Genomic DNA, 12,761 nt, shown 5'->3' on the forward strand with positions numbered 1-12,761 from the left:
TTTTATTTGTGAACAAGTTTGTGCAAAATGTCCAGAACAACTCATTCTGCTGGTTTTATGGGATCCTGCCAACAAACAATAGGGAAGATTTGCAGGCGTTGCTTTGCCAGACAACTGGAATTTATAAATCAGAACGGATGGGCCACGGTGCGCAGTGGAGCTTTGCTTGTATCAGTAATAATTTCTATGAATAAACATCAATAGCAGTTCACTGTTTCTGAAAGGAGGAGGTTTGGCAGTCATCAAGTTCCCTGTTAGTTATGGATAAAGGGCTCAGGAGCTTCTCTGCATCACCTGGGTGCCCCAGACCTCCCTGAATCCCTGAGCCCAGCTCTCATGGCCCTTCTGATGAAGGCTTCTCTGCAGGAACGGCCAGAGAGGTGACAGCAAGCAGCAGACTGGTGAGGAGAGAGGTTAGTTCTCCAGGGAATGGGCTGAACTCCTTCAAAACAGGAATTTTTTTTATGCTGAGGACGAGCATCAGATGAAAGGCAGCAGGGCAGGGCTGTTGCATTCAGCTACATGAGGCACCTGGCAGACGGGTCGTGCTGTGCCTGCTCTGATTGCTGTTGCTTTTCCTGTTTATGCTTAAGGCCAGACTAGAAACGCAGGGATTTTACAAAGGATCATAGCCCAAGGCATCCCTGCCTGTGGCCAGGCATGTCTGGATCAGAGACGAGAGGGGAGGGGGGGTGCGTGACTGCATCAGCCTTGAGCGCTCACTGTGTAAACACCTGTCCTGGCACGGGTGTGATTCACCTTCTGGGACACCTCAGTGGCAGAGTACAGCTTACAAGAAGAGGGGATTTGGTTCTTTCCAGCTGCTGTGTGTTAATTTGCTTTTTAAATAGTTATCCAAGGAACACCACAGTGCAGGTTGACCATGAATTTTGTGTTAGTTAACAAGGTTGTTCCCCAAACGTTCTTCCTGTCTGCTTTATTTAGCTGACCACAGCTCTGAGAATGGCCCAGGGCCCTGTGGCATCTTGCAGGACAGTGGAAGTGACACAGTTTGGGCTAAATGACTGTCTGGCTGCTATTCCCTGTATCTTATTTCCTGCTTTGGAGCACTTTGCTCCTTCCAAGCCCTGCACTGCAGACTCTGCAGGGAGAGCCCCGTCCCTGCTCCCGGTGTGGTGTGGGGTGGCAGGAGCCGTGTCCCAGGGGCTGTGCCGAGGGGCACAGCCAGCGCTCGGTATGGGTTCGGATCTGTGTCACACACGTCACTCAGAGCGGCAGAGCACCAGCCCTTCCGCTGGGACAGCGTCGCTTGTCTGACTCGGCAAGGCTGTTGTGTAAGAGGCTGTAAAATCTGTATTTTCAGCTGCATGGAGCTTTCCAGAAGCAAACCCAGCAGGGCAGGTTGCCCAGCCGGTGTGTGTTCCCCTGTGTGTCCTGCTCCCCAGGGCTGTCCTTGCGTGCCCTTGCTGCTCCTGCTCCCCGGGCGAGCCGGCCGAGCGCTGCAGTGCCCGCTGCAAACTGATTAAGCGTCACTTTGTCCCTGTAAGGGACATAATCACTATCAGCTGCATTTTACAGATGGAGGAAGCATTGCACAGAAGCAACTTGTCCAATGTCATTTAGGGCAGATGAGGCAGATCTGAAGCCCATCCCAGCTCCCGAGCCAGCCCCAGCCAGCGCTCAGCTCTCCACGCAGTGACTCACCCAGCAAACACATTCCTCCCCTGTGAACTGTAACAGCATCACAGCTGCTATGGATAGGGGATTATTTTGGTGTCTTTGCTGCCTGGGCCCTGGGCTCAGAATGTAGGCAGGACTAGAGAGGTGGTCCAAGGGCTGCCCCACCTGAGCAGGGTATTGGCATTCAGGAGGAGAGCACAGTGGGACAGCTCTTGCCCTGCCTGTGCTGCTGCCTGTATGGAGGAGAGCAGAGAGGAATTTTGTCCTCAGCTTTTCTTCCAGAGACCTTCTCTGGGAATCAGATAGTCATAAAAACACCAGCTTTCCTCACCTCCCTAACTGGACTCCTGGGATCACAGGATGTGCTGGAGGCAAGATACCTAATTAGGAGACTGAGCAACCTCTGGCCGCGAGTGGCGGTTTCAGCCTCGGTGACGTTTTGGTGGCTGCAGAAGCAAAGCTGCCCCTGCAGGTTCCTGGTGTTTAATGGGGTTTTGGAGGTGGCTGCAGGAGAAGCACAGCTGCTGTGTGGCAGAGGGAGCTTTGTATCCCAGGAGGATTTAGAAAATAAGTTGCTTTTATAGAAAATAAAAAATTAAACTGTCCAGTGCACACCTGCTCCTGCAGTCTTGATACCTCCTCTGGACTGGGCTGGGCTGTGCCTGGGACATGCCTGGGAGCCCCAAGCCTCGTTGGTGCTGTGCCCTGGCCCATGTTTGTCCTCAGGAGCCACAGAGCCCATTTCTGTGCTGTGAGAATGGCTATTTTCAGGAATTCCAAGGGAATGTTTGGAAGAGCCAGACACAAAGATGCTTTCCTGACAGCTGATGTGACGTGGAGCCAGGAGCTCACCCCGAGCCAGCGAGCAGTGGTCTCTGTCCCGCCCCAGCCAGCCCTGGGACAACCCTGGGCACAGCCGACCCTCGCACTGCCCCGGGCCTCACTCACGTGGTCGATGAGCTCCTTGATCATGCCGTTCCACTGCCCCTTCTCATCCTGCGCCCCGTACTTCCCGTCCTCCACCAGCCGGATCTCGTAGGAGAAGCCCAGGATGATGGCCAGCTCCTTCAGGAGGTCGATGCAGTAGCCCTCGAAGCGGTCGTTCCCGAACAGGGCTGTGTCGGACTTACGGAACATGACAAAGGGCTCCTCCTGCACGAGGGAAGGGTCAGCTGGAGGCAGGGCCGTCCCTGTGGGTCAGCCCGAGTCACCAGGCACCGGCTCTTCAGGCAGGGCTGGCACCGTGACATGTTGGGAATAAATTAACTTTGCACAGCACATCAGCTAATTAGCAACCTTGTTTACCCCACAAAATTTAATTTTGTCTCTCTGAGCAGCCAACTGTTTTCTATTTGGTAGGATTTCAGGGAGAAAAATAACCATTTCATGCTCTGAAAATGAGGTGTTAGAAACAGTAAAAGAGGGGGAGGACAAACTCACCCCTGAGTCCTGCACCCAGGAGCTGCAGTGAGCAGGGGGCTGGTGGGTAAAATTTGGGGTGAGGGAGCTGTGCATGGGTGGGGCCACCCCAAAACATCCCCCATTCAGCTCGTGTTCCTCTGTGCCAGCCCTACCTGATGGACATGGGGCCCTGCTGCTGCCCAGGGAAACTTTGTGCCCTCTGCTGCAGTTACAGCTGCCCTGGGAGGGCTGGGGGTGCCTGAACCACAGCAGAGCTGAGCACCAGCACAGGGGAGACAGAAGAAATGCAGTGACCCAGGGGCCTCTCCCCTCTAGCACAGTGAGTCCAGAGCCCTTTGGTGACTCTCAGGCTTGGGCAGCCACCGAGGACGAGGGACACTGGGGAGCCGGAGGGAAAATCGTGTGGAGGACAGATGGAAATGGGAAAAGGTGGTGGGCAGCAGCAAGGGCTGGAAGGCAAGTGGAGGGTGAGGCATCTACAGCAGCGTGTCTGGCTCAAATCAGGGGTGTCTGTGGGGCTCCAGTCCTTGCTGGGGGGGTGGCCAGCAAGGGGAGGGCTCGTGCTCTGCTCTGGTGACCGGCCCCTGTGGTGTGGCTCGGGGATGGCTCGGGGGTGGGGGGCTTGGAGAGGTGGGAGGGGAGGTCTGGAGCCCTGGTTAGAGCTGGGTTTGGTGGGGCACGGGCATCCTGCCCAGGGTGTGTTCCAAGGGGGGGTTCAGGGTCCAGAGTGGGACTGTGCCAGCCTGGAGGCTGCTGGTTCTGGTCACCTGCCAGCCCCCCCTCTGCCCTGGGACCTGTGTGCCCCTGGAGGGGACAGGGGGCCTGTCTGGCCTCGCAGCAGGGTCAGGAGGGGACGTGGGAGCAGGTGGAGCCCCATTTGCAGAGTTCTAGAGCCCAAGTGATCTCATCACGCCCGCGGAGTTCAGCTTGGCACGCGCCGCTCGGCTCAGTCCCGCTCTCCCCCGCCGCCTCCTCGGCTCTCTGCTCTGGAATTAGTGCTTTGTTTGGGAATCAGCTGAATCTATGGATCCTGATATAAATACACCGGCTCCAGAGCAGCCATAAAGCACGATTAATTTTGGGAAGCGCTGTAGGGATTACATACATATTTAACAGCCGAAGCACTGAACATTAGGACGCCACTCGCTTCAGTAATGTATCTCCAGGTCTCAAACATTTCCTAGGGGGTAATTCTGAACTCTGTGAACCACTTATTCACGGACTATTTCACAATTTATTACTGAAAATGGCCAGACATCCAATTCACAAGCTCTCTTGGTTTGCTAATCGATTTCTCAGTGAAGGTGCCCTCAATTTCATAACTTCACAGTTCCCATATTGCTTGGGGAGAGCAGTGCTGGCTGCTGGGGTAATATTTCTCTTCCAACAAGTCACTGCAATATGAGCAAAAGGGGAAAAAATAACCTTTCATGCTTTTCCTTTTAAAAGCTCCTCCTATGGCTTTTCTCCCATCACTTACAGTAGTGCAGAAGCACAAAGGGGTGTTGCAAATGCAAATAACATTTAGGGTTGTACTTTATATTTTAGACTCCAGTATATGAAGTGCAGTTACTGCAGAATTCGGGTCTGGGCACATTCCCTCCTCCTGCAGGCACAGGGGTCACAGGATGGCTGGGGCTCCATGGATGCCCCATGGCACATGCCCAGGCCCACAGAGTGCACAGTTAATGGGAACTGGTATCACCCTGTGCCTTAAGTAATTTGTACATGCTCACAGAGAACGAGATGGAAATGCTGCCCGAAAAAAGCAAGTCAAAGGCAGATGGCTGACAGGCCCCTCCTGGCTCCATCCATGTGCATTATGTGGTGGCCTTTGAGGTGAGGTGAGTACCACAGCCCAGGCCCAGACATTTCCACAGCCATGGAAATGTTTCATTGGAACAAATGCCATGTGGTGGATGGGAAGTTCGTTAGGAGGAGTGACTGATTTGCAAGGAAAGCTGCAGCAGCATCTGCCTTTGGCTCTCGTTCTGCTGCCACTCTGCTAACCCCTTACAGTACCTCTGGTTTCAGCCCTTCTTCTGCCCTGGGCCAGGTGTTCCCTTTCTCTGTTCCCCTCTGGATACTCTCAGTCCTATTCCTTTCATGGTACAAACCCCCACTTTATCAGGTCACATCCTTTTGGGAAGGGAAGGATGTTATGAGGGATCGCTCTGCTCTGGACTGGGGAACGCATCCCCAGCTGGCTCTGTTCTGTCTGTACCCTTATGTTCCCTGAAAACATGGGACATAAAAGAGCCAGAACATTTCCCAAGGCAAGCCTGTAACCCAGCCCCAGTTCTGGGCAGGGTGGCCAAGGGCTGATGTGTTTTGGTGCTTCCCAGTGACAAAGCTTGAGCCGTGCAGGAACCACTGCCACAGTCATAATTCATTAGCTAGTCAATAAAACCTCCTTGGGATCCGCTGCCTGCCGTCAGGTGCAATAGTGAGCGGGAGAACAAAGTGCATGTGACGGCTGGGAGCAGAGCAGGCCCGGTTGGTGAGCTGGATATCCCTGCTCCCTGCTCCAGGGCGTGCTCAGGAGGGGACAGGCTGAGCCAGGGCTCTGCTGGCTCTTGCTGTTTTGTGTCCCAAGATCACTCCTAAATGTCCTACCTGAGGTGGGCAGTGCTGGCTGCTGTGCCCACTGCTGTGCCCACTGCTGTGCCCCTGCCTGCCGGGGCTGCACACACAGGAACACGGGGCTGTCCTGGGGCTCAGCACCCTCTGCCCTGCAGGGACACGGGTGGGACGGGCACCTGGCCAGGCAGTGGAGGTGGAGGAGCTCAGCTGAGACAAGCAGCAGCTTCCTGGGCTCGGGGAGCACCCGGGGGAATGGGGGACATGGGTGGGCATCTGAAATAGAGGAGCTTGGCCAGGACCAGCACCCGTGGTTCCCGCTGGCCTGTGCTGGCCCTGCTGGCCACCACGTGTGGGCTGGGAACCTGCTCAGGAGCAGCAGCATCGGGAATGCTGAGGATCACCCTGGAGCAGGACAGGTCACCTCGGAGCAGGGACAGGGCACGCTGGAGCAGGGACAGGGCACCTCAGTGCAGGGACAGGGCACCCTGGAGCAGGGACAGGGCACCTCAGTGCAGGTTCAGGTCACCCCGGAGCAGGGACAGGGCACCCTGGAGCAGGGACAGGGCACCTCAGTGCAGGTTCAGGTCACCCCAGAGCAGGGACAGGGTCACTCTGGAGCAGGGACAGGGCACTCTGGAGCAGGGACAGGGCACTCTGGAGCAGGACAGGTCACTGGTGCCCGGCTGAGCCCAGCCCTGTGCAGGGCCTCTCCTGCAGTCTGTGCTGGGGTGCTGGAGTTTCCAAAGGTGTCGGGTGTCCCTGGGGGGGAGGACAAGGACAGGCGTGCTGTCTCCTACCAGGACTGTGGTGACAATTAGAGATCTGTTGCTCAGCGAGTCCGTGACGTTGGGCCCTCGTCCTCTGGAGATTTCTGTGATGTTCAAACCGTCGGAAGGGCTCCATGCTCCGACCTGGAACAACACAAATCAGTGCATGAACCCCCTCCTCACTTCCTCAGTCCCTTTCTTGCATTCCTTGCTTGCTCCCACCATCCTACTGGCCTGGAAAAGGGAGCTTCCTTCTTTCATCTACAATGAACAGCAGCAAAGCTGGAATGACCACCTTGTATCACCCAAGAGAACCCTTCAGCTGCAGGTCACTCCAGTGGCCCTGGTTCCACAGTCCCTGCTCTGCTGCCGATGCAGGTCCATGGGCAAAGAGCACAGGGACTGGAATTCAGGGGCTCAATGAATGAACAGTTTGCAGAGGCACTGCATAGAGCAACAGTCAAATTTGCTTTAGTGGGGAGGATTTAAAAACAACTCAAACAGCTCTGCAGATCCCTGGAAGGAGCCATTCCTGCCCTCTGTGCCATCTCTGGACATTTCTAACACATCCCTTGTCAGGGCCCCAGGCCACCCTTCGGGGCAGTCCCTCAGTCCTGGCAGCAGATCTGGAGGGGGGATGGCAGCAGCCCTGCTCAGGTATGGCACAGACACACCAGCTCCATTTCAGGTGCTCTGTCTTTCTCAAGCTGTCAAATTTAATAAATTATTAGACTTTGAAGAAGTCTATTGATCCAGAAATGGCAAAACATGTCTCTATTTACCAGAAGTGATCTGGGCAATGCTAAGCCTGTTAACCTGATCTCCGTGGTGCAGGGGAGGCTTTGGGACAAACTTTGAAGGCAGGAGTGGCTAAAGGACTGTGACGGGGAGATAAAGTGTCAGGAAAGCTGCAGAGATGTGGGATTGCTGCCAGCAGACAGAGCGGGGTGGCCACGGAGCCAAACTGACAGCGAGAGAAAACCAAACCCCACCTGGAAATGGGAACAGAACGATCCATCTGTAGGGTCAAACTGCGAGGTGGGACTCGGAGGGAAGCCAAAGGCAGCCAGCTCAAACCACCAGGGAGCCAGCAGCTTCCCATCTTTTATTTATTGCTGTTTTTAAGATTCTTCAGCCTCTTCAGCAGTCCAAGGGGAGAACTTGGTTTTACTGCATCCCCAGAAAGAGACTTTGTAATGAGCAATGCTGCCTGGCAAAAAAAATGTCATAAATTCTAGAAGAGTTTCCATGAACTTTGTGAAAGGTTTTAAATATTTCAGGTAAAACTGAAGCAATCCCCCATATCTGCCTTGGATCACACAACAGCTGCAATGTCAAAAAATTATTATTACTGTGAATAGGAAAGGAGAAGCAAGTCCAAGAGGCCCCAGACTGCTGCACTGCAGCTCCAGTCACCTCTGCCTTGCTACGTTTTCTTTAAGAAAATTAAATACATGGCACTTAAGACTGAATTAATCAGTTTAAAATATTAAAAAAGGGAAGAAAAAGGAAAAAAGTGCATTAAGAGAACTGTGTGAGTCAGATAGTCAAACTACATGTAATTAGGTTTCGTTAATACTCCTGTAATCCTTGGAACATCCAGGAGGTATGAGAATCAGGGGTTCAATCCTAAAGCTCAACAAACATAAGCTGTGATACATAATGCACAATCCGGGCGGGATTTGTTTGTGGTTCGGTGTTTTGTTAGTTCAGATTAACTATTGACAGAATCCCGGCTTCAACAGAGATTTGACATCGATACTTTAAAACCCCTCTGGAGCTGACAGGAAGCTTTCAGAGAAATAATAGTGGGACCTGTGAAATCTCTGAATTATTGGAGACAGAAGCTGACGGGGTGTGCAGGGGCCACGCCGAGGGTTGGCAGCTTCCAGTGGCTGGATGTGACACAGGAGTGCAATAAATCCAGCTGGTGCCAGCTGGGCCCCGGCAGTCAGAGGGGTGGGGATGTGACAGGTGATTTTGCGGCTCTGCTCGAACATTTGGACTCACATAATATCAAACACTGGCATGCTTTCTATTGCTTGACCAACAGAGCTCTCCAGAGCGTCAGTGTGCTGGACTTTGAAAAGGCATGGTTTATTTTTGGTTTAGAGTCCTGCAACAAGGCCACAGAGATCAGCTCCTGTGAGGTGGGGCATCTTCCCCTCCTCCTGCCTTGGTCGCAGTGAACTGAAGGTCACTGGGTTGATTTGAAATGTTTTCTTTGTTCTGCATTTGACACCAAAACCTCCCCACCTGGAGAGGGCTGTGGTGACCTTGAGCGTGTGAGGTGAGGCAGGGAGCTGCTGTGTGGGGGAAAGTGTGGCAGCCATTCCTGCCAAAGCCAAGCAAAACAAACTGCAGGAAGGGGGATGGGCACAGGCTGGCGGTCCCCGGGAGCCTCGTGGTGCAGGGTCCGTCCCCTCCAAATGCAGGGCTGATCCACGGCTGCCTCCAGCCCCGGGGCTGCCTCCCTGTGCCGAGTGATTAATTCCCTGGAAAAGTCACCTGTGCTCACGGCCCATGTGCTGCACAGTTAATTGAAAACCCTCCCTGCTCCCGGTCGCATGTCCCGTGGACACAGAACCTGTCACTGCCCACAGGTGACAAGCCCAGCACTGGCCCCGGCTGCCAGAGGCACCTTGTACCTGTTGGAAAGCAGTCTCTGCTCTGGAAGGGGCCTTGCTGCCCTGCCAACTTCCTCCTGTACAGGTGCAAGACACCTGTGGCAGAACAGGGACACAGAGTCACTCACAGAGGGGTCAGAACCAGAGAATTCCTTGGAAATCACGGTCCTGGCCACTCACTGCTCTCTTTGTCTTCAACCAGCTGATCTCACCTTGAAACCCACATTCTGAGGGCTTTAAGGCTTTGCATGTTGCCTTTTTCCCTTTTCTTTTCTCTTTTTTTTTTTTAAAGTAATGGAAGAAAAGGAAATTAAATCCTCAGGAACACCCGGGATCAGATTTGCACATTGTATTTCTGTGCCCAGAGGAGATCTGCACTGATCTGGAGGATCCAAGGCTGCAGCCTTTGTGCCCTTGGCCCTCACGACCCCCCCAGGCAGCCAGGCAAAACCACACTTTGCTGTTTTCCTTCTTGTCCTTTAGGGAATAAACTGAAATACCCACTGCATGCTCCTGTGAAATCCAGGCTGTATTCAGCCTTGGGCAGTTTCATAATGGGAAATCACAGCAGATGATGCTCCCCAGAGCTGTGGCCTCCTCAGGCAGGAACCGAGGGTTTGTGAGCCAGGCCAGCGAGAGAGGATGGGACAGGAGATGCTGCTGCCTGGCGTGGGCAGGGAAGGGTTACTGGATGCTCAGAAACTTTCTTCTGCCTCCATTATCCCAGGAAAGTGCTACAAGCACTTCTGCAATCTGTAATCCCACGCTCTGGCTTCAGGGAGAGTGAGTCATGGTTGAGGCATGGAAAAGGATCTGAGAAATCCCACAAAGTGAATATCCTTTTATATAAACCCCAGAACCCTGGAATCAATACAGCACCAACCATTTCTCTGTCACTTGAGCACCAGGGTTTAGCCTCAGCCACATGCAGATAAGACAAGCCCTGCCTACCTTTTCGAGTCCGTCTTCTTTGAGGCTGATGATATCCAAATCAAAATCTGTCCGTAAACCACTGGTTTTATTAAAGACGATTCGTCCCGTTAATCCTTCCCACTGGGCCTGTGGAGGGGAGAAAAAGTAGCAGGACTGTTACTTGGTATCATAAATAATCTTTTGCCCTCCACTGTATGTTCTTTTAATTAGTCCTTATGCTGGATCTTTCTCCCTAAAGAGCTTGATTAATTAATAATCCCCCCGTCACTGCTCAGACTGCAGACGGAGCTGAGATTTTCTTAACTCTCTTGCAGTCCTTGCTACAATTTCTGTTCGCACCTTTTGTGTTCACCAGCTGTTGCAGGATGTGATGACTCAGTAGAAAACCACTTGTGTTTATCAGGGCATCCTTGTAGCTGTGTTATCCTTGTGGTGCTGATAAACGCCGGCTGCGGGGAGCCAGGTCTGGGACAGCACCAGTCGAGTTCAGAAACCCCTTCGTGCACGAACCTGCTGCTGCTTCCAAGGGCTGTGGAAGCTACAATGGCCTGAACGCTTCCCTCTGTCCTTCCAGATGGAAAGAGGAGCAGAAGAGGCCAGGAGCTTGTCCGTGCAGGCAGGCTCTGTGGTTTGGAAATAGGCTCAGGAGTCTGGGTGCTGCCAGAGTCCCTGGTTCAGTTTTTGGCAGCACAAGGACGAGGCAGGTGCCCAGTGGGGCTGGAGACATCCTGTTCCTGCACATCCTGCCTGACTGGGGAGCTCGTCCTGCTCTGAGCAGGACCTTGGGGTTAAGATGCCTAAATTCGGTTTATGCAAAATTATTCTGGGATTGTTTCTTTCCCACCGTAGACTTTGCAGCACCCCCAGAATTCACCTCTCTGATTTAGGAGGTGAGAGAGCCCCCATTCCAGGTGCTCTGTGTCAGCAGGGCAGGAGCCGAGGGACAGCGAGGTGTCCATGCCTGTGCTGCCCAGGACGGTGCTGGATGTGCTGGAGCAGCATCCTGAGGAGGATGCTCCCGTAGGAATGCCAGGCTGCTGCCACAGTTTGCTGCTCTGCAATCTCATCCCCAGCTGAGCCTCGGGCTCTCCCCCCTGAGCAGCTCTGGGTGCTCTCCTCGCTGGGAAACGTGTTCCCTTTATGGGTGGGGGAGCTTGAAATATCCCAGTGTGATCCAGGTGGCACCACGCATTCTCGGGGGGAATGACTGGCATGTGTCCCAGTGGATACGCTCCTGTGGCTCTCCCTCATTAATTCCTGAGGAGCAGTGACAGCCTGCTCACAGCCATGCCACCCTGGAGCCCTGGGAAGGCTCGTGTTTGCTCACTTGGGCGTGCAGGTGGTTTGCCTGTGGGACGAGCAGCCTGGAGCCCCCCGGGAGCCAGGGAAAACACGGAATGTCTGACGTGCCCGACTGGAGCACACGCAGCTGCCTGCTGAGCCCTGCAGCTCCCGCGGGGCTGCGCGACCTCCGCGGGGCTGCGCGACCTCCGCGCTGCTCGGGCTGCACAGGAGCTTGGGCAGAGCAAGTCCGGAGTGTTTTGGCTGCACCGGGGAGGAAGCTGATCCCTGCAACGGGCTGACACGGTGCCAGAGAGGAAAACAACAGGCAGGCACTGGAGTGTGAGGCGCAGGGTGATCTGCAAAAGGAGCCAACCAAACAAATTATTTACACTCTGTTTTGGCAGCCAGCTGGAGTGATGCTCTGCAGAGGGAACAAAACATGGAAAAGGAGAGAGAGGCAGAGAGAGGAGAGATTCCATCCTCATTGCCTGTTAAAAGTTCATTCTGTCTGCAGTGGGAATCGTTCTCCTGTTCTCCTGCCTTGGATCTGTGTGCTCCATGTACAGCTCTGGCAGTGCTGGGGTGGGCACAGTCTCATGGCACTGATGGCTCCGCTGGGGTCAGAAGGTGACACAGCAGCACAGACCACAGCTAACAATGTCCTCTGCTCTTCTGTTTGAAAAATTCAGAGGGTTTTATACCCAGCCTATAAATGTGGCCCAGTCACATACCTGACACAGCAGCCAATTCCTCGACTTGTCGTGGGAAGAGCCACAGGCACAGAGGTTTGAAAAGCACTCGGGGTAGATAAGTGGTTTGTCACAAGGAGGCTCTCCAAGGCTTGCAGGGTCTCCCTGCAGCTCTGCCTTTGTTTTTCTTTAGGTGAGTGCTTCTTTTTGCAGAGTGTGCACCCAGCTGTGGGTGCCAGGGCCAGTCTCAGTGACACATGGCAGGTTTCAGCTCCTAGGGGATGTTTTGGTGTGGCTGCATGGGTGTTATTTTGAAGGCAAAGATGTTTTTTTTTCAAGTGCACTCAGCAGCCTGGTGTGTCTGTGCTTCCATCCAGCTGTCCCTGCCAGGGCAGGGGGTGTGTCCTAACCCTGGACCTGCCGAGCCTCCTCCACCTGTCCCCAGCCATGCCCCTCCTGCCGGGGAGGCTCTGCCTCAGTGGGAACAACCACGGTCACCAGTGACGCTCTCACCTCCTTTATGAAGTTCATGAAGCGGCCGCCGAACCTCCAGGCCTTGTGGCGGTGGCACTGCAGGGAGTTGACGGTCATTTGCGGGGCTCGCTGGTAGCACACGGACACCACGTGCACCGCGTCGTACAGCAGGGCAGCGTCTGTCTAAAGGAAGGGAACAGTATGGGTGGCCATAGCGGCCCCGGGCCAGGGGGCACTCGGGGGGAACCCTCCCTGAGGTACCTCCTGCCAACACCCACAGACCCCAGGGTCTCTCTGTCCGTGTCCCACCAACCGTCCCTTGGCTCTTTAGACCAAAAACC

The 12,761-nt window shown here is 54.2% G+C and overlaps 1 protein-coding gene across 1 annotated transcript in view; it reads right to left on the minus strand.

Annotated features, from left to right (window-relative positions):
* The window catches only part of GRIK3 (glutamate ionotropic receptor kainate type subunit 3), an 85,826-nt gene that overhangs the window by 20,016 nt on the left and 53,049 nt on the right, over window positions 1–12,761 (minus strand). The window contains exons 7-10 of the mRNA XM_050326300.1: window positions 12,460–12,603; window positions 9,992–10,099; window positions 6,444–6,557; window positions 2,590–2,793 (exon numbers count right to left, since the gene is read on the minus strand). Of these exons, the coding sequence (XP_050182257.1) occupies window positions 2,590–2,793; window positions 6,444–6,557; window positions 9,992–10,099; window positions 12,460–12,603 (570 nt within the window). The remainder of the gene's footprint in view (window positions 1–2,589; window positions 2,794–6,443; window positions 6,558–9,991; window positions 10,100–12,459; window positions 12,604–12,761) is intronic.

This window comes from Myiozetetes cayanensis, unplaced genomic scaffold (genome assembly GCF_022539395.1).
Source record: "Myiozetetes cayanensis isolate MyiCay16 unplaced genomic scaffold, myiCay2020 scf31, whole genome shotgun sequence".
In the NCBI taxonomy this organism is placed as follows: domain Eukaryota; kingdom Metazoa; phylum Chordata; class Aves; order Passeriformes; family Tyrannidae; genus Myiozetetes; species Myiozetetes cayanensis.